This window comes from Aquarana catesbeiana, linkage group LG03 (assembly GCF_042186555.1).
Source record: "Aquarana catesbeiana isolate 2022-GZ linkage group LG03, ASM4218655v1, whole genome shotgun sequence".
In the NCBI taxonomy this organism is placed as follows: Eukaryota; Metazoa; Chordata; class Amphibia; order Anura; family Ranidae; genus Aquarana; species Aquarana catesbeiana.
The window spans coordinates 311,384,964-311,409,373 of NC_133326.1; the positions used below are offsets into that span (position 1 = coordinate 311,384,964).

The 24,410-nt window shown below is 43.5% G+C and overlaps 2 protein-coding genes across 4 annotated transcripts in view; one reads left to right on the forward strand and one right to left on the reverse strand.

Annotated features, from left to right (window-relative positions):
- Positions 1 to 11,569, forward strand: part of LTA4H (leukotriene A4 hydrolase) — an 81,334-nt gene extending 69,765 nt beyond the window's left edge. For both annotated transcript variants that reach the window (XM_073620274.1, XM_073620275.1), the window contains 3 exons: positions 1,237 to 1,319; positions 6,280 to 6,384; positions 11,188 to 11,569. In XM_073620274.1, the coding sequence (XP_073476375.1) occupies positions 1,237 to 1,319; positions 6,280 to 6,384; positions 11,188 to 11,308 (309 nt within the window). In that variant the 3' untranslated portion in view covers positions 11,309 to 11,569. The remainder of the gene's footprint in view (positions 1 to 1,236; positions 1,320 to 6,279; positions 6,385 to 11,187) is intronic.
- Positions 11,570 to 13,160: 1,591 nt separating this feature from the next.
- Positions 13,161 to 24,410, reverse strand: part of LG03H12orf75 (linkage group 03 C12orf75 homolog) — a 117,838-nt gene continuing 106,588 nt past the window's right edge. For both annotated transcript variants that reach the window (XM_073620277.1, XM_073620276.1), the window contains 2 exons: positions 17,970 to 18,037; positions 13,161 to 13,895 (listed from right to left, as the gene is read on the reverse strand). In XM_073620277.1, the coding sequence (XP_073476378.1) occupies positions 13,825 to 13,895; positions 17,970 to 18,037 (139 nt within the window). In that variant the 3' untranslated portion in view covers positions 13,161 to 13,824. The remainder of the gene's footprint in view (positions 13,896 to 17,969; positions 18,038 to 24,410) is intronic.

Here is a 24,410-nt window from a genome sequence, read left to right on the forward strand (position 1 = left end):
CTTCTGTGGGTAATATGATTAGCTAGCTTCAAAGGCTGCAAAGAAGTCAATCACTCAGTGACAAAGCTACAAATCGATGTGACTTTTTCCCTGCACCAAACATAAGGGGAACAACTCTGTAGCTGCTATGAAGTCATTCTTGTGACAGGACCCTGAAGCATACTTAAAATCAGACCATGCAGAAAATAGGTAATTAAACGTGTTTTGACTGGAAGTGATAATTACTGCAAGAAAAGATTTTCCAGCATGAAACATTAAAACATACAGCCTTAGTATGCAAAGCACTGAGTGCTGTAACCTGTAGCCATCAGGATTCACTTTGCTGGAGATAGACCAGTACAAGAGGGACTCTGACTGGCCGAGTACTGAATAAACCATATTCAGGAAATGCCATGTCAAAGATCAAACACAAGTGTTTAAAAAAACACTGGTCTAAAACCCTACTAAAGATTAGAAGACAAGGAGCTTAATATACTAGAAACTCCGTGGCATTGGTATGGGGGTGTGGACCACACCCAGACGACACCCAAGTTAACCAGCAAGTGATTATTGCTAGGACCACCTAGCAACCAATCACCAGCTTGCTAATATGAAAGATTAACTGCAGCAGCTCCTGCCCTCTTTTCATCCATCACTACTGTATATCCTGCTCTGCGTGCTCAAGTAAGGTAGGAAGGGGCAGGGCTGCGGAGGTTGTGTAATGTGAAGGAGGGGGGGATAGCTGCAAGGGGCTGTGTAATGTGTAGGGGGGCTGTGTAATGTACAGGGGTGCCAGAGATGTAGGGGGCTGTGTAATGTACAGGAGTGCCAGAGGTGTAGGGGCGCTGTGTAATGTGTAGGGGGGCTGTGTAACGTGGTGGTGTTGAAGCTGCAGAGGGCTGTGTAATGTGAGAGGCCCGCATGCTGCATCTTGGGCACATTTTCAGAAAGCTGGAAATGATTGGGGGGGGGGGGGTGACACCATGTCTTACCGCACCATAATTTCACACATACTCCTTTTTAAATAGGATTGCTTGTATTACTAGGATTTTGCAGGTATTCTGAGATACATTGCCTTCCAATAATGTTCTGTGTTCAGTTCAAAAGCTTAAAAGTTGCATAGCTTTACTAATGTAGTTCTAGAATTTGCGCCAACCTCCTGACCAGAGCGAAAAATAATTGTGTAATATTTTGTATAAGAATAAAACTAAATCCTGAGGGGCAGAGTTCCATCTTCATTTTTATTTTTCTGTTTAGGATCCCTTGCCCGTGTCCCATGTGAAGCGCATGCAGGAGGTGTACAACTTCAATGCTGTAAAGAACTCAGAAATTCTCTTTAGGTAAGACTTGGCCTGATGACATGACAGATGAGAATGAAGCAGAAATGCAAGCTCTGTTAGCTGGTGGTATTGCTGTACTAAGTCATGAGACTGCAATTGGTGTAAATGAAAAAAAGAAATATTTCAGGACTAAGGTTCATTAGTTATACGTTAGTTCAATGTTATCATCATAAAGCAGTATTTTGTGTGTGAAAATTTTGAGGCATTACACAGAGGGTCTATTTATTTTGTCACAAGCATTGATCTAGGCTGCAAGAATTGTCCTCATATTATCTCTAATACTATGGCTTCCTATAATCCTCTGCTCTCATCTAGTAGCCAAAATGCAGTATTTTTTTTCTGAAATGCCTCAATCAGAAAAATATACCACATTTTGGCCATTTGAAAGAATAAAGGGTAAATTTGTGTAGCCTGGATGAATGCTTGTGACATTTTGTCTAAGGAATATTTTATAACTAGACCCCATAGAGTACTTGGAAATTCTTGAGACATGTATATTTTTACCTGTCTTCTGCTGATATCTATCCATTGGGATATTTCATAATCTGCCATGTAGCTTATTGTTCTGTATGTCAGGCAGTGCAAGTAGTACTCTTGTTCAGTGACTGATGAGATAAAAGGATAAGCCACCTAGAAGACTATAGGGTGTTTAGCCAGGCTGAACTGACCCATTGAGAGATGGAACACATTTAAGCAGGAAGTATAGAATGTACATACAGTATGGCTTTCCGATCAGGTCGGCCTGTCAGTTTTTCAGGCGGACCTGATCGGATGCTCCACTCAGCCCTATGGAGCTGCGGATGTCACCGTTGACATCTGCCAATATCCGATCCTGGCCTGTCCGTGGAAACCCTATTTTTCCATCCGTCTGGAGGATCGGATGAAAACGGACAAGTGGTCCGTTTTCACCTGATCTCCTCCATAGAGGACAGCACAATGAGCGGAGACGGACCTGTCATCCGCCTGCTCAGCGGGGATCAGCGCACAGATCCCTGCTGAGCAAAGTGGAGTCCATACACAGACAAGCCCATGTTTTGAAAGGGGCCCTATTTTTTTTTTCTTTTTTAAACTAAAAAGATAGCAATTTTGTTACTATTAACAGTGATGAGATGGAGACTTATTTTGCATTTAATATATCTTAAGTTGAAACTTGCCAAAATAGTTTTCCAACTGTTTGGAAATAATCACTCTGCAGTTGGTTCCAGTTATCGATTGGCAACATAATTAAAGTGTCAGCTGTTCTTCAATGTATTTACTGATCGTCCTAAAATCAAAGCTTCATAAAACCTATCGCAAAATACTCCTGGATAGGAGTGTGGACCTTATCCGTCAGGTGCTGGCTGGGGCCAGTATGGAGGAGGGTGGCGATTTATGGAGGTGCAGGCACCAGAGGTAGGTAGATGGTGGGGTTACAGTTACAAGAGGGAAGAGCATTAGAGAGGCTAGTTGCATGATGATATCCGCTCAGGAGTGGCATTGCTAGAGCAGACTACTGCCCCTAACTGCCAGGGGAATGACTATCCAGGAAGGATGGGAGCAAGGTTACAGGCATGGATAGACAGCTACTGGTGGTAAGGGACTCAGTCATTAGGCAATCTGTCACAAAGACATGATCGCTGAACAGTATGAGTGCTGGGGGGCTTTGGTTCGACACATTGTGGATCAGATAGACAGATTGCTCTGTGGGGCTGGAGAGGACCCAGCTGCCATGGTACAAATGAGAAAGTCAGAGGAAGATGGAGCATCCTTAAAAATGATTTCATGAACTTGGATACCATATTAAAGACAAGGACCTTCAAGGTAGTATTCTCAGAAATACTGCCTGTATCTGGAGCCACACTAGAGAAAGCAGCATGAGCTTGGAGACGTAAACAAGTGGCTGAGGAACTGATGTAAGAAGGAGGGTTTTGGGTGCAGGGAGAACTGGGCTGACTTTGAGATCGGCTACCAGCTCTATAGTATAGTTAGACTGTGCCTAAATGCAGATGGTGCAGCTCTGTTAGTGAAGAAGGTGGCCAGAAGGTTGGAGGTACTTTTAAACTACTATGTGGGGTGGAGTGATCAGAGGAAGGTATGCCATACAGTGGCATAAAGGTCAGAGTGTACGGGGCAAAGTCAGGGGGCAAGTGGGCCTCAAATCAGATGATCGAGAAACTTAAGTTTCCAAGGCTAGCAGGCATGCTAAACCTAAAGGGAAATTTAAAGGTGTGCAGGGATAAAATGTGCGTGTGTTCAAAATTAAAAAGCATTTCCACAAACACTAGAAGCTGGTTATTAAAGTGGAAGAACTAAAACCTCTAATGCACTAGGAGGATTTTGACCTTGTGGGGAAATCAGAAACCTGGTTTGGCAGCTTACATGACTGGTATGTGACTGCTCAGGGCTACTACCTGTATGGGGGGGGGGGGGGGGAGGTAGAAAAGGGGGAGGGGTGTGTTTTCGAAGAGCGACTTGATGGTGAATATGAGGGATGAGATTGCTATTGGGGCTGGTGAGGCAGTGGAGTATTTGTGATTGGACCTTTAAAGGGGCGAAACAAACCATAAATTACCTGCTAGTGTATGCTATAGCAACCTAACCTAAAGGTGCAGGAGGAGACCCCTCTACTTTCACTGTTGGAGATGGCGGGGAGGCAAGGCAGTGTTATAATCATGGGGAAGGTCATCTATCCTGATTGGACAGAAAGAACTGCTCACTCAACAAAGGGTCATTTATTCATTTATTGAATGTAATGCGAGACCAATTCTTGAGTCAAATGGTGGAAGCCCCAACTGGAGATGATGCTCTGCTGGGCCTACTAATTACAAATAACACAGAGCTGTTTGCAGAGGTGAAAGTTGGGAATAATTTGGGTAAAAGTGATCAGAGTAATTAGTTGCCATAAAATTTAGGAAAAGGGTACATGAGGGTAGGACAAGAACACTAAACTTTAAACGAGCAAACTTTATAAAGCTGCACTCCATACTACATACAAACACTGAAGGGAAATTGGAGTGCTTTAAGGGCATAGTAAACAGCATTCATTAGTGCATTATACAAGCCAACAAATCTAAACCCGGGTGGCTAAACACTAATGCAAAAAGGCAGATTAACAAGAATAAACAGTCCTCTTAATAAATAAAAGGCGGAAAGGGCATCATTGGTATTCTAAAACTACAGAGAGTGCAATAAGAAATGCAACAGTGCAGTCAGGGCAGCTTAAATAGATTTACAAAGATACATGCTGAGGAAAGTAAAAAAAATCCCCAAAATAGGCCAGGTCAGAAATAAAATAATTGGCCCCATAAAAGATGATCAGGGAATGTTGGTTACAACTTAACAGGCAACTGTATTAATACATTCTTCTCCTTTTGTTTATACAAATCAAAAAGGGGGGGGGGGGAGAGCACTAGATAAGCTTAATGAGAACAATCACCAGGACCAGATGGCTTACACCTGAGTTTTTGAGAAACCTAGCAATGTCTTAGCCAGACCATTATTCCTAATTTTTCAAGGACAGCTTACTGACTAGAATTGTACTAGCTGATTGGCAAAAGCAAAGCTGGTGCCAATATTTAAAAAAGGGCCAAGATCTATACCTGCAAACTACAGACCAGTCAGCCTAACATCAATGTTATGTAAACTATTGGATGGAATCATAAGGGCCCATATCCAAGAATTTTGTGATGAAAATTGTATCATTGGTAGTAACCAACCCAGATTTATCAAAGATCATTCTTGCCAGACCAGCCTTTTAACATTCCATGAGGAGGTGAGCTGTAATTTGGATAGAGGAAGGCCTGTGGATGTAGTGTATCTAGATTTTGTTAAGGGATTTGCTACTCCCTACAAACTATTTACAAATAAATGTCTTTTGGCATTCACAATATGGTATGGATAGAAAACTGGTTGCAGGAGCATGTCCAGAGAGTGGTGAACAATGGCATATTTTCTGAATGGTCTGGAGTTGTGAGCAGGGTGCCCCAGGGCTCTGTACTGGGACCAATTCTGTTTTAACTTGTTCATTAACTATATAGAGGTTGGAATAAATAGTTCAGTCTGTGTTTGTGGATGATACAAAACCTAAGCAGGGTAATAACTTCACAACAGGATATAGCAACTTTACAAGAAGACCTAGTTAAAATAGTGGGGTGGGCAGCTATATGGAAGATGAAGTTCAATGTAGGAACCTGTAAAGTAATGCACTTGGGAACTAAAAATATGCATTCGAGTTACACGCTAGGGGGAGAACCTCTGGGAGGATTTTACGATGGAAAAGGGTCTGGGGGTACCACTAGATGACCGACTGTTTTACTCGAGATGAAACCCTTTACTAAACTCTGGTTCGGCCACATTTTGAGTATGCCATGCAGTTCTGGTCACCAGTCCTCGGGAAGAATGTGCTGGAACTGGAGAGAGTCCAGAGAAGGGCAACAATGCTAATTAGGGGGCTGGGGGACCTCAGAGGAAAAACTACAAACATGAAACGTCTTCTCACAGGAAAAGCAATGCTTAAGAAGGAAATCTGATCGTGATATACAAATCCTTGAATGGTGACAGTAACTTTAATCCTTTGTCTCCAAAGAAGACATGAAGTTGAGCAAGAAACAGTTCAATCCTAAACTGCGTAAGGGATTCTTTACTGTTGGAGCAGTAAGGATGTGGAACTCCCTTTGACAGTTGGTGTCAGCAAAGAGTGTAGATACTGTGTGCATAAAAACAAAAAACCAAACTTTTAGATGTTTTGTAGTGGACACAATGTACTTGGGATATGGAAAACAGTAGTCACTCACAGACACACTCAGGTTGAACTGGTGTCTTTTATTCAAACTACCAACTATGTAAAATATGAATTACTAGTATACATTTTTATTTGTGCAAAAACCTATCGCCAACTATATCCCAGGAGCACTCCATCCGTCATTTTCCTGGATGTCATTATCGACTAGAAAGCAATCATCATTTCAATGTACTTTTACAGGTGGCTGCGTCTCTGCATTCGTGCCCAGTGGGAAGATGTGATCCCACTGGCACTGAAAATGGCAACAGAGCAGGGACGGATGAAGTTCACTCGCCCTTTGTATCGGTAAGTGATGGGCATAAATTTAGTAGTTAGTTGATCGATCTATATAACACAATTTTCATTGCACAGCAGTTCTTATGCTGCTTTAAAGGAAGCAAACGTATGCACTTGATTGTTTTCTAGCAATGGTAACTTGCCACTAACACAAAAGGGATGGAGGGTAGGTTGCCATGATCTATTTGCTTCTTTACAGTATATTTCTAGAAACCTGCAATGTGCACATCCAGCATTAAGCTACATTTGCACGGGTGATTTTAGCCATGGTGCGATTAGTAATTGCAAGAATCCAAAGTGCATCCAGCAGTGATCAATGCAGGTAAATGTTGGCTGTGTGAACAACCACGGATAGCTACGGCCGCAAGTGACTTGTCATTAAAGTGTAGAGGCTTGGCAGCCAGAGCTAGCCACTCACAGTTGGTAAAAACAGTAGCAAAAATCTGCAGATTCTTGTCGCTGCCATTTGCACCATGGCTAAGGGCCCATGCAAATGTAGCCTTAGAGTGGCCATAGATTGTTGGTGTGTGTACAATCCTCCTGGCCTCAGACTCTCCTGTTTTGAGTCCTGCTTATCACACAGAAAGGGACAGTAACCATAGCATCAAGTCTTCTCACTTGTTTAAATTTTTGGGCCTTCTGAGAGTCTTGATCCACTCAATCCAGACAAAAATGGCCAAACTAGGCAACTGTCCTCATGAGTTGCATTTAAGCCATAAGATGTATACATGTCATTAGATGTAGATGACCAAAACATTGTTGTAGGTGATGTACATTGTAAACCAGCCTATATGGTAACCTTTACTTCTGCTAACATTTCTCCTGTAAATGCTTGTTGCCTGGCTGTCGGGTACAACTTCATGGCAGCTTTGTGCACTGTATGAAAGTTATGTAGCCTCAGGTACATACAGTATGTAGCACCCTCTACCATATGTACGTGCTAGAGTGAGGATTTTGTAAGGGAAACTGTCAGTGCAGGTAAATTTGGGCAGGCCTATGGTTCAGGCTAGGCCTGCTTGTTTTGATCTGGGGGGCAGGGAGTGGTTAGTGCAGCAGTGTGTGTGACCACCTGTGCTTTAGTTCTGAGGCGCCTCCCCTGCTTCCACGAAGAATGATCCAGAAGAGGATCAGGGCCTAGGACTGGTGGCAGGCAGCTCATGTGAGGAGTAAGGATGAGCTCCGGCATGTTCGCACACTCCACGTGCAGAGCCTGCCAGGAAGGCGGCACTGCGCTATTCACAGGCAGTGAGACATTTCCCGATCTCTGCAGCCGCACAGCGGGAAAATGTCTCACTGCCTGTGATTAGCGCAGCGCTGTGTTGCCTTCCTGGCGGGCTCTGCACGTGGAGTGTGCGAACACGCCAGAGCTCATCCTTAGTGAGGAGCACTGACCAATCTCCAACTGGAATTGGCAGAGGGCGGGCCTCCCATATAAGCTGGGGTAACAGTCCACTGGGGGAGGAGTTGTCAGCTGGGAGACATGGAGAATGGAGTACTAGGCGCCTGCAGCAGGGGCCCCATCTGGGTGGGGTGGGGTGGGGTGTGAGGCCTAGTGGAGTAGCCCGGGAGAGCTGGGAGGGAACGTCCTCTTTACACGGTCATGGATGAAGTGTTCTGGAACAGAGGGGCTGGAGAAGCTGCCGGGACGTATGTCCAGTTAAAGTTCTCCATCATGGACTCGGCAGAAGAAGGTCGGTGAGTGGACCACAGTGGAGTTCTGGATGAGGCATTGCATGGGAGCTGGGTGTGAGGCCAGAGGAGCGACTGTGGGGAGAGTGTCAAATCGCTGCGGCCTGAGGCCGCAGGATTTGCAGGCCGGACTAGCTGGGAGCAGTAGTCCACCAATCGGCATATGCTGCTAAATTACTAGGTCGCCGCAGTCCTCTGGCCTTAGTAACAGTGCAACCCATTCTAGCCAGCAACTGAGACTGTTCAGAGTGGTCTCTTTTGTCAAAAGAGGATGATGTGACAGGAAGAATAATGATCTACAGTGGAAGCTTGTGCAAGAGGGTGGAAGTCCTGAGAGCAACAGTCTGCACAGTATACACAGAGGAGGAGAAATAGTCTGCATGGTGTTATGCAGGGGAATCGCCTGTAGATATTATGTGTACTTCAGTACTTCACGGCTCAACCTTTAGTTCTAATTCTTAAATATGATGGCAAAGCAGTTGTTCTATATTTCCTTTCCCCCAACCAAGTTATATTCCCCAATAAACAAAAACGCAAAATGACTGTTCATTGTCTCAGAAGTGATAGATGGAGGTCTGGCAGCAGGGTGACATGGTGGATGTTAGTTACTAGTAGCAACCATGCGCTACAAGTATATAGTGTGTGTTCCAGCAGTATGACAGGAAATTCAGTCCCACTCCCAAAACAGGCTGAGCTTCCTTTCATTGGCTGAGGTGGAGAGGCTGGCATTATTCAGCCTCCCTAGCTGGGGCACACAAGCAGGAATAACTCAGCAGTTTTACCCATTTCATGTTTTTACAGATCTGAATGCAGCTGTATAGTTTTCTATAGACACCCCCCCCCCCCCCCAATTGCTATGAAACTATCTTTAAGCCTGTGCTGTGTTCATATATGTTAAAAAATCAGTTTCTGCAGTCATTAGAGATAACAATTACATGTGTACAGTGCTTGTGCACTCTATTGGAACTACCCGTGTCCGTGCAATAGAAGTAGTATGCTAGGCAACAGAAGCCTAGCAACAAAAGGCCATTAGGCTGTACACATGTAAAAGTGGCACAAACATTACATGCGTACAAAGCACTTTAAGGATCTTGCTGTCAGCGAGATCCTGTATAATAGTTGCTGTATTTTCATACAATAGTGTACATGCACCTTTTTAGGCTGTGCCTAATTTGCTTTGAACCAAAAATGTGCTCTTGTCACAAGAAATCAATTTGATTTTGCATGGCTAAAGAAAAAAAGTATGTATAAGATTTTGTCCTAGACTGTAACCGTGATTTAAAACAGTGGAACTCACAAGAACAACTAAATAGATTTTTTTCAGCCTGTACTAGTTAGTTTCTCTCCTCATTTAACTTGAAAGAGCTACATAGCCATTGCCTGTTGTGTATCCTTTTGTGGCCAGTGGTCATTGATGCTCAAGCTCCATTCACACCTGAACATTTTCGGATCATGGCAGAATCACTATGGTTCAGCTCGCTATTTCAAAACGCACTACAATCACAAAAAGAAGGTTTAGGTGCCATTATTTTCAATGGCACCTAAAACGTGCGATTTTGCTGCTATCCTTAAACACCCAGGTGTGAAAGGAGCCTTGGAGGCCCAGACTAAAATTGGCAGTATCCGTTAACTTGACAATAGCTCCAAGGCTAATTTGTATACCAATAATATTCACATATATGATATAAATTTATTTTTATATTTTTACACTTGGCCCCTGTTCACACTGGTGCGACTTGTCATGCAATTTATTTTTAAAATCGCATGACAAGTTGCAACCTATTTGTGCCTATGGAACCATTCAAATAGGTGCAACTCCAACTGTACTGATTTGAAAAAGGTTCCTAAACTATCATCTTGGTGATTTCAGGAGTGACTTGCATAGGTATCTGTGCATAAAGTCAGGTCTCTGCAAGCCAGGCATGAAATCGCACTGACCGATGGCTTTAAATTCGTGCAATTTCAAAGCCACATTCAGTGTGAACAGGGGTTAATAAAAAAAAAAAAAAAAAAAAAAAAAAAAACCTGCTTTGTTTTTTTTTTTTGATACTCGCAGAAGAAGTTTCTTTCTTTTTTTTTTTTTTTTTTTTTTTTAAACTGAATGTTATAGTATTAAACTTTGCCAAATTTGGGCTGCAGTGGCATCTTTAGCCCTATTTAAGTCAATGAAGCATGCATGTGCCATCTGACATTACATGATAAAAATCTGCTCTGGTTCCTCATCATGACCCAGAGCTGTAAGCCAGGATGTAGAACCAGAAGCTATGTAGTTGGCTTGTGGGTCTCGAGGGAAGGAGTGGAGGGTGTTAACATATGCCCAGTAAAGATCATTGTTCTGGGTAATGTTGGTATGAGGACTGTGGGACAGGGTTAAAGAACACCTCCATCTAAAACAATATCCTTAAAGTGGATGTAAACCCAATGTCATCCTTTCTAAACTACTGCCATAGGTGTTATCTATAAGGATATACATGCCTCCTGCATGTATCTTTACCTGTCAAATGTCTCCCCTCTGTCTGTTATTAGACCCGAAAAACTGCATATTCTGTGGGTGGGTCTGTTGTCTGGAGCTCGGTGGGTGGAGTCGTGATGTCAGTAGACTCTCCGCCCACCTCTACACTCCCCTCGTCAATATGCATTTCCTCCTGTGTATTTCTTACACTGAACTTCTGCTATGATCTCTAACATCCAGTGAAAAGACAGGAAAGTAACCACATGACTTCAGTATGCCAAATCATGGTGAGGTGTGGAACAGCCAATCCTTGCAGAGCTGCTGAAGAAAGGAGTGGGGGAGGGAATTAAAAAATAATGCATGTCTTAGGCTAGTGTACGAGATATGTAAATCACCTGTCACTCACAGCAAGGGGGAGGATTTGACAGTTTTTGTCAGTTTGTCAAGATTTATCTCACTGAACAATAAAAGAGGATTGCTCAGAGATGGATTAACTCTGTGTGGCAAGACTGGGCTCAAATGATAGGAAATCTTATACTCTACAGTATGATATAAAAAAAATAAATACATTTTTCGGGTTTACATCCACTTTAAGTATACACAGCCATTTTATAGCAGCTCAAGTGTTTGTGGCCATGACGAGACTCTACTGTAAATTTTTGTTTTTGCAGGGACCTTTACAACTTTGACAAGGCGCGGGATCAAGCTGTGAGCACTTTCCTAAAGAATCAATCCTTCATGCATCCAGTTACTGAAATGCTGGTTGCAAAGGACCTTCATGTTAAAGCCTGAGAATCAAGTACTATGTTAAACATTTCTATGAATTTCTGCCTTAAGCTTTAATCTCTCAAAGCACTCGTAAAAAAAAAAAAGACCTTTTGTAATGGAAGAAGAGGCTTCAGAACGCTGCAATAAAAAAAAAAAATATTGAACACCCAGTCTTCAGGACAATAAAGTTATTTTTCAAGTTATTCTCCTGCTTTACCATGCCAGCAGACTACTTAATGCAGTACTGATTTTAGTATATAAAACTGACCACTTTTTTTACTTTTACCATTTTGTTTTCTTGGAAATAATGTCCCTAATAGATGTGTATATTACATGAATCAAAAAAAAAAAAAATAATACAAATGTTCACAAATCCTTACAGGGAAAAAAATAAAAAGGCAAGCATCTTTCATGCGATTAAAGCAGAACTCTGAGTAAACTGCTAAACAAACAGTTGGGAGTATATTAGGGCGATGTTGGTACAGCAAACTCCTCTGCTGTGCTATTGTGTACACACAGCCCGAATGTCGGCTGATTTTTATTGCATCAGCAAATACCACCTGACATTCGGCTCGTGTGTGCTAGGCTTTACAATCCAGTGAGAGAGCAAACCAGGGGAGTTGGGGGGGGGGGGGGGGGGTAGACCAAGTGGACCCTGGCATGTTTCACGTAAAACTGTCCCCATGTGGGTGCACCAATAGTGGCTCAATTAATACCTGGGTCTAATGGGCAAAAGTACATTAAGTAGCTGAGATTACATCTGGATAGTTGACTTGGGGAAGCTGAGCTTCTGCAGTGAAATGCTGTAAGCCACTAGAAACAGAACCTACTAATCTGTGTAATACTAAATTGTGACTATGGCACACCCAAAACGGGAAAGGATAAATGGAATATTATATATATATATATATATATATATATATATATATATATATATAATCACTGTAGTTTGCCTTTGAATATGATTTACAGGAAACTTTTATTTTACTGGGTCCTCTGCATGAAGCAGTATTTAGCAGGTTCCTGGCACCCACAGCCTCCTAACAGACAAAACATGCTCACTTCAGTTTGAAGGACTTTGTACCAGCGTTCCCTGTCTTTAGTCTTCAATGACCAACAACAAGCCTCATCCTCGAGCACTTTTGCAAATGTGTCCACCAGTTACAGTAAACAAAAAAACCCCCACAAATATAATTTTGGCTACTATTCATATTAGTATAAACAGCAGCAGGTGAATTATAAGGTCATACCTACATAGAAAACATGCTATAGGATGCATTGTTCTCATTGATGTATACTAACTTCTAATAATATATCATCTTTATGTAAACATAGGAAGAAGCACTAAATGTAATATGTTCATGATCCAGATTTGGGTAGACACTGGTAATCAGAATCGCACACTGGCTTCTTATACTCGCAGCGTGTCTCGGCCAATACCGGGGGTCACCTCAGCTGCTAGATTTGTCCTTGTTGGAGGCTGAAAAAGATCCAAAATAGTAAATTTTTCTGGATTGTGTCCTGCCAGCACTAGGAGAAGACAGATACCTATAGATGGCCATGTTTGGAACAATGCAGATAGCATTTGGACCCGCCCATCTTGGATCCAGTACATGCATTTACAGGGCACTTGGCTAGGCTCAGAGCCACCTGTTAACTGCAGCAAAAGATCACAGGGTAGCCAAGCCCCTCAGATACTGCAGCAGGAGGAGCAAGGCTTTGTGGCTTGGCTTCACAGTCTTGCTTGTGGAATAATGTAAGCTATATAGGAAGCTGGTGTCCAATATCAGTCTTGGGTGGACTTGTGTTTCATTTAGAAATGGGAAAAAAAATTATTCCAGGATTAGTATAGCACAGAAATCAGCACCAATACACATTACAAGAGTAAGTACATTTATTTTATTAACAGTTGAAAATGTAAAAAAAAGCATTTTAAGTGTGTAATATAAAACTCTAAAAGAGATCTCACATAATTAAACTTGTGTGCTTATATGGGCCAGTTAGTGGTATTAAGCAAGCTTTTAAGTAATGTGTACTAAATTGTATAGTGAAACCCATTTCACTTGATACCCATTAAGGCCTGTCTTTCCAAGTCAGCAAAGATCATCTGCAGTTTATTATTGCAGCAGAAATACCATATCATCCTGTAAGGTGTAAACGTTGAGTGCAGTTTTGCTTATCACTGCAGCTTTTAAATTGACCACCAGTTTCCAGGGCAGGAAGAGGCTGCTCAGTCCCTGAATATTTCATAATGCATCTGCAGTTCATGGCCCTGATCCAAGGAGGAAAAAAGTCATCACGTACACCATTAAACTACCACTACCTTTTTTTTTTTTAAAGCACTCCATGTGCCTGACAGTTTGGTATCAAACAACACTAACTTGTTACTTGCTTGTCATAGGCTCAAGTAAAACACAGGGGTAGCAGCTTTGAGATTTGAAGCATCTAATGTCCTCTGCAAAGAGTATATCCAGGAGAAAGTTGTAGACTCGCGTTTACCCGTAAAGCGAACGTTCGAAAGTTTTGAAAGCTCTGTTGTGCTAGCAGATGTTCTCTGGTAGAGAAGAACCAGGCTGTGTGTTCTGTGCATAGGATTGGCTGGAGGCTGCAACTATTTAAAGAGTCTCATTAGTTATCAACATAGACAAACAGTACTCATTAATTCAGCCCTGCAGTGGTGGTTTTCACATCCATTCTTCTGGTTATCATATCTTACTGTGCATTATACAGATTAAAATGAAAAAAAAAATGTTGTGTGATTGTAAAGTCTACTCAATGCTTGTTTTGTGAATAGAATTGTGGTGTGGGATTTGACGTGACAAGTCTATTAATTCATTGGATGCAAACAAAGTGCCTCTAACTAAGATCTAGCCTAGCCAAAAGAACCTCTTCACATTATACACAGCATAGCCTAAACCAGGGATTAAAAAAAAAAAAATATGTAGCAACTTTAAACATACCACATCTCTTTCATCCATGGAGGAACCCAGGAATTCTTAAACTATCGGGTTTTACCGATGCCTTCAAGAGAAATGGGATGCTGGCAAAAAACAGTCAGCACAGGAACACCCCAGCCTCAACCATCATGCCTATTTTTTACTAGTGTCCTCTAGTAAAAAGTGGACACACCTTCAGCTGTTTTCTTTTGAAAGATTCTTATACAATCAACAGCTGCTGGTAGATTCATGCTGAATATGTTAAATCTATTCTAAAGAACCTCATTAAAAAAACAAAAAAAAACTAAAAAACTTTTTTTTTTTGTAAATTAAAAATAAGGTTTATACTTACCGGATCTGTGCAACAATGCACAGAGAAGTACCTAACCTCTCCTTTAGTAGTCCCCTGCTGTCTGTGAGTGCTCCCATAGCAATCTGGCTACTGTTCTAAGCTGGGCTGTGTGTACACACACACACACACACACACACACACACACACACACAGTTAGTAGGGTAATGCATTAAAGGATAAGTAAACTTTTTGAAAAAAAAGTAATAAATGCACATATTTTTTTTTTTTTTGCAGGTAAAAAAAAAAAAATATATGCATTTATTATATTTTCTTTTGGAGCCTGTAAAGCATTGCACCAGTGATCACTGGTGCCATGCAGGTCTCCTTCAGATCTGTGAGTATATCTGTGTGCTGTGAGTGACTCACAGCAGGGATCCGGTGCATCCCTGTTCACCATTTCAGCCCTATTTTTTTTTTTTTTGGCTGAATTCGGACCTGAAACGGACCAAAAGATGCACCGGAGCCGCTCTGGAAATGTGTGAACAGTCTCCATTGAGCGCCGGTCACAATCTCCTGATATGAGAAGAAACCGCATCCACTTCGCAATAGTGTGAACCCAGCCTTAAGCCTCGTTCATATGGTACAATTGTTGGCAGGAGCTTGTCTGTTGACAGATTGTTGTCCTAAAATCTTACTGTTAGTACGCTCCTTTTGACAATTGTTGGTCAACTTTTGGCCAACAAATGTTGGATGACAGGCTAGTAAATTTTTGGCGGGCAACGGTTTGACATCAGCTTTTCATATGGTCAGTACGCAAATTCGTTACACAAAAGTACAAACACGCATGCCCGGAATCAATGCTTGTGAAATTAACAGAAGGGGCCCAAAGGGTGGCGCGCAAGAGCTGAAATTCCTCATAGTATGTCACTACGTTCGTGTTTGCGGCACAACAATTGTGTACCATTACCATCACTGAAACACTAGCCTGTGTAGGGGGCGGGAGCGGCCAGCTCAGGCTGAGCTGGGTGCCCATCCAGGCATGTGAGTGGATCCTGATCATAAGGTTGCAATCTTTCCCCAGCCTGGACCGGCTCTGACGTCAGCCGACAGCCTCCTGTCAGCTGAAAACAGGTCACAGGAGTGCAAAATAATCTGCACTGCTGTGATCCACAGAAGTACAGCCAAACAATCAATAAATCTATCACACCACCTGTCTCTCTACTCCTGTTTAGCATTACTTGCGACAATTCATAAATGTCCCTATTTATGATGTGAGCTTACCCTCCAGGGCCCAGGCAGGCTGTTCTTCAGCCCAGGCTTTAGATCCAGGTTCTTTCTCCCTGAAGCTGACAGGTCCTTCAGGCAACCTCTTCCCTAGTCCAGAGGACTGCCACTATCCCCCTCTCATAGTCCAGGGCCTCCAGACGCCCCCTCTCCTAATCTGGGACCTCCAGGCACCCCCTCACTCTTAGTTCAGTATCTCCCTTGCACCCCCCCCCCCCCCCCAGACAGGTCTTGCCACACCAGCCACCATTTCGTAGTCAAGGGCCTCTTCTAAACACCCACCCCCCAGTCCAGGGCTTCCTATGCACTCTGCCCCTAGTCCAAGGCCTCCTCCACAGCCCCTCCCCCCCCAACTTCAGAGCCTCCTCTGCACCCTGCCCTCCGAATCCAGGTCCTTTGCCACACCAACCCCACTTTTCCTCTGCACCTCCCAGTAAAAGGCCTCCTGTGTACTCCCCTCCTAGTCCAGGGCCTCTTCTCCTAATCCAGGGTCTTTGCCACACCAATCCTTTTCTAATCCAGGGCCTCCTATGCACGCCTCCAACTCCAGCACCTCCTCTGCAAACCCCCCCCCCCCCCAGCCCAGGGACTCCTCTGCACCCCCCCATCTCAGGGCTTTCTGCGCACCCCTCCATCTCAGAGCCTCCTCTGCACCCCCTTCAGTCCAGGGCCTCCCCAAGCCCACTGTCTCCTCTGCACCATCCAGGAGCCCAAGGCCCCCACTGCACCCCCCAGTCCAGGGCTACCTCCACACCCCCCCCCCAGCCCAGGGCCTCCTCTGCACCCCCTCCCCAGCCCAGGTTCTCCTCTGGCCATCCCCCCAGTCCAGGTTCTCCTCTGGTGCCCCCACCCCCCCCAGTCCAGGGCCTTCTCTGCACACCTCCAGGCCCCCCCCAATCCTTTGCCATACCAACCCCAACTTCCAGGGCCTTCTGCACACAAACCCCCCTCTTGTCCTAGTAAATTCCTTCCAGTTCCACTAAGGCTCTCCCATGCTGAAGCGTCACACTGGAATGCCTTTCTTTAGTCCTGGCGGGTGGGAGGACCAGAGTGATTCAGCGCTAGTGCGCCTGTGCAATCTCCCTTCTATTTGGTTCTCCAGTGTTTGGCAAACTATGCATGGGGCGGCAGTGACACCCTTAGAGCAGCGCTTTCCAGTGCAGGTGGGGATGACGGAACTCCTGGCGGCGCACCCCTAGATGCGTCACCCGGGGCGTGTGCCCCCCTAGTTTTGCCCCTGCTTGTTTCTCTTGTTCCTCTATCTTTTGCCCGTTTTCAAAAATGAAAATTCCCTCCTTTGTCTTGATGTGTCTTCAGGAATATCGATTTCCTTTTGTAGTTCCAGATGGGCTCTGTTAGGGTACTCTTGCTTCTAGTTCCCCCATCTCTAGGTGGCTTGGACAGACGTCATCCAAACCTATGGTCTTAAGGATTGGACACCATCCCTTCCAATCAACATGCACACTGCCATATCTGTGAGTGTGTCTTGGTCTTTTCAGCAACAAGACTCTTTTGCAGTTTGCAGGACTATTGCCTAGTTTTCTTTTTTTTTCAAGTTTTAGAAGATGAATTTTCAGGCCTCGTCGGATGCCAGCTTTGGGCATTGGCTCCGTCAGGCACCTCTTTGAGCTGCAGGCAGTCTCAAGTTTTACTTTTTTCTTGGGTCTGTTTGTCTTTGTTGCCCACTTTTGACTGCTTTTGGACGTTGTGACAGTCCAAGAATTCTCATCCTCAATGGATGAGAAAGAACATAGGATTTATGTACTAATAAATATTTTTCTTGGGACCCAGTAAGGGACACTGGTCCCGTCCTCCAGTTTTATTTTTATGTTCCTGCTACTATTTTACTACAAAACAAGGGAATGTTTGTTTTGGGTGGGGGCTATCCTGGGCTGGCTAATTGGTTTTCTGTTGCTAGTGTCCATTTTCTCTTTTTTTTTTTTTTTTTTTTTTTTTTTTTACACTTCACAGATCAAATAAAATGCTTTCATGCATTATATAGTCAACAGACCACAGAGAAATGCATTGTCAGGGTTTACACACACTTAAATGACAGATTCCTTTTTAGGTTTGCTTCACACCTAGGTTTTGCGTCAATGTGTGGTTATCAGATCTATAAAATATAGGGAATAAAACAAAGTGAGCAAGAATATACAAAATACTCAGACAATACCTTGTGCTTCTTTTGAACTATACATTGATGTATCTGCTGGTAGACCTACATATACACCTCCATAATTCCTTCAAAGAAAAACAGGAAAAACATTAATAGATTTTACAGCCCTTCAATGGTGCTTGGGTCATAAACATGTATGAATATTCTAAAATCAACCAAGGAATTGGAAATTCAGAATACCCATTAAGCATAAATAAAATGACACATATTACCACTGTATTCAGAAGAGAAAAGAATTTAGAGCTCAGCCCAACAAAAACATATTTCACCTAATATTAATATTACAGTGCCTTGAAAAAGTATTCATACCCCTTGAAATTTTCCACATTTTGTCATATTACAACCAAAAATGTAAATGTATTTTTTGGGGATTTTATGTGATAGACTAACACAAAGTGGCACATAATTGTGAAGTGGAAGGAAAATGATAAATGGTTTTCAAATTTTTTTACAAATAAATATCTGAAAAGTGTTGCGTGCATTTGTATTCAGCCCCCATTTACTCTGATACCCCTAACTAAAATCTGGTGGAACCAATTGCCTTCAGAAGTTGCCTAATTAGTAAATAGAGTCCACCTGTGTGTAAATTAATCTCAGTATAAATACAGCTGGTCTGTGAAGCCCTCAGAGGTTTGATAGAGAACCTTAGTGAACAAACAGCATCATGAGCACCAAGGAACACACAAGACAGGTCAGGGATAAAGTTGTGGAGAAGTTTAAAGCAAGATTAGGTTATAAAAAAATATCCCAATCTTTGGTCTCGCGGAGCACTGTTCAATACATCATCTGAAAAATGGAAAGAGTATGGCACAACTGCAAACCTACCAAGACATGGCCGTCCACCTAAACAGACAGGCTGGGTAAGGAGAGCATTATTCAGAGAAGCAGCCAAGAGGCCCATGGTAACTCTGGAGGAGCTGCAGAGATCCACAGCTCAGGTGGAGGAATCTGTCCACAGGACAACTATTAGCAGCTCACTCAACAAATCTGGCCTTTATGGAAGAGTGGCAAGAAGAAAGCCATTGTTAAAAGAAAGCCATAAAAAATTCCTGCTTGCAGTTGGCAAAAAGCCATGTGGGGGACACGTCAAACATGTGGAAGAAGGTGCTCTGGTCAGATGAGAACAAAAATAGGATTTTTATTACAGCTTACTTGTAAAAATCCTTTTCTTGGAGTACATCATGGGACACAGAGCCTTAAGTAATTACTTAATGGATTATAGGCCACCTTCAGGTGCTGACACTTGTATACCCAATCAAGGAAGTTCACTCCCTATATAACCCCTCCTCCCTCCAGGAGCACATCAGTTTTTGTAGCAAAGCAATATACTTAAATCCCAAAAGAGGGGCGGGACCACTGTGTCCCATGATGTACTCCAAGAAAAGGATTTTACAGGTAAGCTGTAATAAAAATCCTATTTTCTTTATCGTACATCATGGGACACAGAGCCTTAAGTAATTACTTAATGGGACTTCCCATAGCAATGCTACTTGAGGGGAGGGAGAGACAACCCGCAGGGTACCCCCAGACTTGAGGACTTATACTGCTGCCTGCAGCATACTGCGCCCAAAGGCGATATCCTCATACCGCCCTACATCCACCTGATAAAATTTTTTGTGAATGTATGCACTGAAGACCAAGTTGCGGCCTTACAGATCTGAGCCAAGGAGGCCTGGTGACGCACTGCCCAAGAAGCACTAACCGCCCTGGTAGAGTGCGCCTTAACCTGAAAAGGGGGAATCTTACCTCTTAAATTATAAGTTTGAATTATAACTTGCCGAATCCACTTAGCTACAGTGGATTTCGACGCTGCCTGTCCTTTCTTAGGACCCTCTGGCAGAATAAATAAGACATCAGTCTTACAAATCTGAGCAGTTATCTTTAAATAGATTCTCACTGCTCTCACCACATCAAGACAATGTAGTGACTTTTCTTCCCTGGAACATGGTTTTGGAAAAAAAACGATGGCAGGACAATATCTTGGTTCAGGTGAAAACCTGAAACTACTTTTGGCAAGAAGCTTGGACGAGGGCGCAACACCACTCTGTCCTCATGAATAATCAAATAAGAGCAACCAATTCTGAAACCCTCCTTGCTGAGGATATAGCAACCAAAAATACCAGCTTCCTTGTCAGAAAGACTAAGGGAATATGTTGTATCGGTTCAAATGGCTGTTTTTGTAACACTTACAAAACTAAATTCAAGTCTCAAGGGCGAGAATGCGTAGCAAGCGGTCTTTGAAATATGATCGATAAGGCTGAGACTTGGCCCCTAATAGTACTTAGGACCAATTTCATCTCTACGCTTATTTGTAGAAAGGCAAGAATTCTGCCTATGATATATCTCCGAGGGTGTCAACCCTTGGATTCACACCAGGAAACATAAGCCCTCCAGACTCTATAATATATAGTTCTGGATGCTGGTTTCCTTGCATTAATCAAGTAGAGATAACTGACCCGGAAAGCCCGCGTTTTTTCAGAATGTGGGTTTCAATAGCCAGGCCGTTAAATTTAGCGTTCGTAAAGTAGGATGGAAAATCAGCCCCTGTGAGAACAGGTTTGGCCTTAGTGGAAGGGACCCCGGACCCTCCACTGCCATCTTTACAATTTCTGCATACCATGACCTTCTGGGTCATGCTGGTGCTGCCAGAATTACTGTTTTTCTCTCCAGCTTGATTCTGCAAAGAAGTTGAGGCAGCAACTGAATAGGGGGAAATGCATAGATCAGTGAGCACTGATCCCATGGTATCACCAACGCATCTGTTCTGCATGCGAATGGATCCTTTGTTCTGGACACAAAGTTGACTAACTTTATGTTGAACTGGACGCTAGAAGATCTAGGTCCGGAGTCCCCCATCTTTGACAAAAAGTCTGAAAATATGTCGGGGTGAGGAAACCATTCCCCTGGGAATTACCTGCTGGCGACATAAGTAGTCCGCGTGCCAATTCTCTATTCCTGGTATTTCTTTCTGCCCAAGTTAGAATATGGTTCACCTCTCTCTGCGCTGAGAGATTCTTGGTGCCCCTTTGGTGATTGATATAGGCCACAGCCGTGGCACTGACGGATTGGCTCCTGTCAGGACAATCCCTTAACTTGGAAGTCCAGGTTTTCAGAGCCAGACGTACTGCCCGAATCTCTAGGATGTTGATGAGCAAGGTTCTTTCGGTTCTTGAACACACTGTCCTTGGACAGTTGTCTTCTCTGTCGTTACCACTTTCCAAATAAGTGGTCTGAAAGATTTACCTTTTAGCAGATCTTTAGTAACTACCAAGTGAGGCTTTGGGACACCCTTGGGAACAGCCGCATTGGCAAGTCCAAAGCTTGGATCGTTTTGTTCCAAGCAATAGAATACTGTTTTGCAACAGTCTCAAAAGGAACTGGGCATAGGGAACTGCTTTGAATGAAGCCACCATCTTTCCTAAGAACCTCATGCAAAGGCGAATGGAAGGATCTCCTTTTGACCTGACCATCCGCACCAACTCTCTTATGGAGTTGTCTTTTGCCTGGGAAAGAACACCCTTTTTCTAGGCTGTATCTATAATCAGATCCAAATACTCCAGCTTTTTTAGCGGTTTTAAGGGAGACTTCACTAGGTTGAGAACGCAACACAGACTTTTCCAGGTAACTGGTTGTAATGCGTACACCTTACTCCGAACACCAATTGGTCTATTAGCAAAAGATCGTCTAGGTATGCCAAGACTGTTTATGCCTTGTGCCCTTAACCCAGCTAGAGGTGGGGCTAGCATCTTTGTGAACACTCGAGGTGCTGTAGCTGGCCCGAAGGGTAAGACTATAAACTGAAATGCTGTTGTTCTACTTCGAACCGCAGAAACCTTTGGTGAGCGGGAAATATATGGACGTGCAAATATGCATCCCTGATGCCGATAGAGACGCCAGAAGTTTTCCTCCTTGTGGGATAGAAACTACTGATCTGATTGACTCCATAGAAAGGAGCAGATCTTCAAGAACTGATTTAGATTCTTTTAGATCTAGAATAGATCTGCTGAATTTCTGCGTGGATCTGTACATGTACAGGAAACGTATGAAAAAGGCAGTGAAGGTTTTAAGGAACCTAAGAAGAAACAGAACTATCAGCTGACTCTACTAGAGGTAGCTTGAAAGAGGCACGGACCATCTCTGTAAGAGATTTGTACCAGCAATCTCTCAGATTGCGAGGCTGAAAAAAGGTTCAACTCCAGCTGTCTCCTCCGCAGAGGAGTAATCGGTTGGCCTCTCTTCCTGATCACCTGAGGGTAACCTCTCATCCTCTACCCACTGTTCCCTTGATAAGGGATCTAAGGTGGGGGAGGGGAATCTAACACGCTTCCTATCCTTGGATGGTGGATGCGGTTAAAGTCGCTAATTTTCCTTCAAGGCCCTGCAGGGCGGAGGAAAAAACACATTTTCAATCATGTATACAGGAGCTGAATGTTTTCTCCTCTAGAGTCGGACGGTGGAGGCTGTCACCACTGCCTAGAGGCAGCTGCCCCTGGCGCAGGGGAAGGAGTCCATTTAAATAAAAGGACGTTTATACCTTCCTTTGGACAAAAGAGTACCTTTCCTGCTAGAAATCATTTGGATGTATTTGACCAAATCTTCCCCAAATAGTTGCTCCCCATAAAAAAAAGGGGGACTAGTCAGAAGCCTTTTTTGCAAGATGCTTCAACTGACCAACTTTTTAAACACAGGGGCCTGCCTACGCACAGGGCTTTTTTTCTCAGAGAATAGGTGCAGGAACTCCCCCTTTCTGAGTCACCCCTTTTCTCCGCCTCTACCCACCTCCGAGCACCCTCTACCTACCTCCCATTACTGCCCGTTTAGAGAATACAGAACCAAGTATCATTTTGTGGTGATAAGTAATTTGTATGGAATTTGTTAATGATAACAAGAAAAGCAGTAAAATAGATCCCCTGTAGCCAATAACAATAAAGCCCCCTATAGCAACAAAAGATCCCCCTAGTAACAATGGGCCACCCGAAAAACAAAATCCCTCGGCAGCAACAGCAGATCTCCTCACAGCCAGCAAAAATAGTCCCCTTCCTCAACTGTAGATCTCTCCCAGCCATAACTGACCCCTCAGCGATATAAGACCCATCCCCACCAGTAAGAATAGACCCTCCTGCAAAAATAGATCCCTCAGCAGCCAGCATCAATAGACCCTGCAGCACACCCCAGCACCCCTTACTATTACATATAGTCAGTGCTGAAGGTGCCGGAACTGCATTCCCCCGCGTTCCCGCTGAAAAAAAGCCCTGCCTACGCATGTGTTTTAGGACAAGCGCAAGGCGGGATGCTTAGTGGATAACGTTTTTTATGGAGTCTATGGCAAAACATAGTGCCTTTGGTAGTTCAGCTAACCCATGGGCCTGTTGTACAGGGACCTCCTTAAGGGCCTCTTTGAACTGGTCCTTTTAGGGACTGACAGATGCCTATTGCAGCAACTGCAGGCTGAGAAACGGCACCTGCCAGAAAAAAAAGGATTTTAACAAAATTTCAACTTCTTATCTGTTGGATACTTAAGCATTTTTATTGATGCTGGAAATCGCAGCGTTGCTGGTACTTTCTATCTTTTGTGAATTACTCCTCCATGGGATAGAAAACTGAGAAACTCGTTGGAGGGAGAAAAATGCTTATCCGGATGATCTCATTCAGCATAAATAAGTCTTTCTAGTAATAGTTGAAAAGACTGCAAAGGTTCTTTTTTTTTTAAAACCCAAGGGATCAAACTTTCAGCTGACTCTGTTAGGAGTAGCATGAAAGTGGAACGAACCATCTCCGTAAGAGTTTGTACCATCAATCTCTCAGATTGCGAGGTCGTATAAGGTTCATCAACTGTTGTTTCCTCTGCAGAGGAAAAAAAAAAAATTGCCTTTTTTTTTTTTTTTTTTTTTTTTTACACATGATCACCTGAGGGTAATACCTCATCCTGTGCCCACTGTTTCCTTGGTAAAAGGGCTTGAGGTGGGGAAGGGGGATCTAGCACGCTTCCTATCCCCTTGGATGGAGGATGCGATTAAAGCAGCTATTCTTCCTTCTAAGTCCTGCAGGGCAGAGGAAAATGCATCTTCAGTCACGTATACAGGGGCTGAAGTGTGAAAAGCAGTTGCACCACCTTTACATCCTCAGTGGCAAGCATATTTACAAGCCATACCCACAAAGGAAGATTTCAGACAACTCATTGAAGACGTGAAATCCACCTGCCGCACGGAAATCCAAGTACTCCAGACGGGGCTCAAACACCTGGCGGACAGGATGGAAATGGCTGAAGAAGAGATACAAGAAACCAAACTGGCGGTCCATAGAACACAAATCCAGGGAGCAGACCACAGAGAAATGTTGAGAGATATGCAAAGACACGTGGAAGACCTGGACAATCGGGGACGCCGCAACAACATTCGAGTGAGAGGCATCCCGGAGGCGGAGGGACCCGAGGACCTG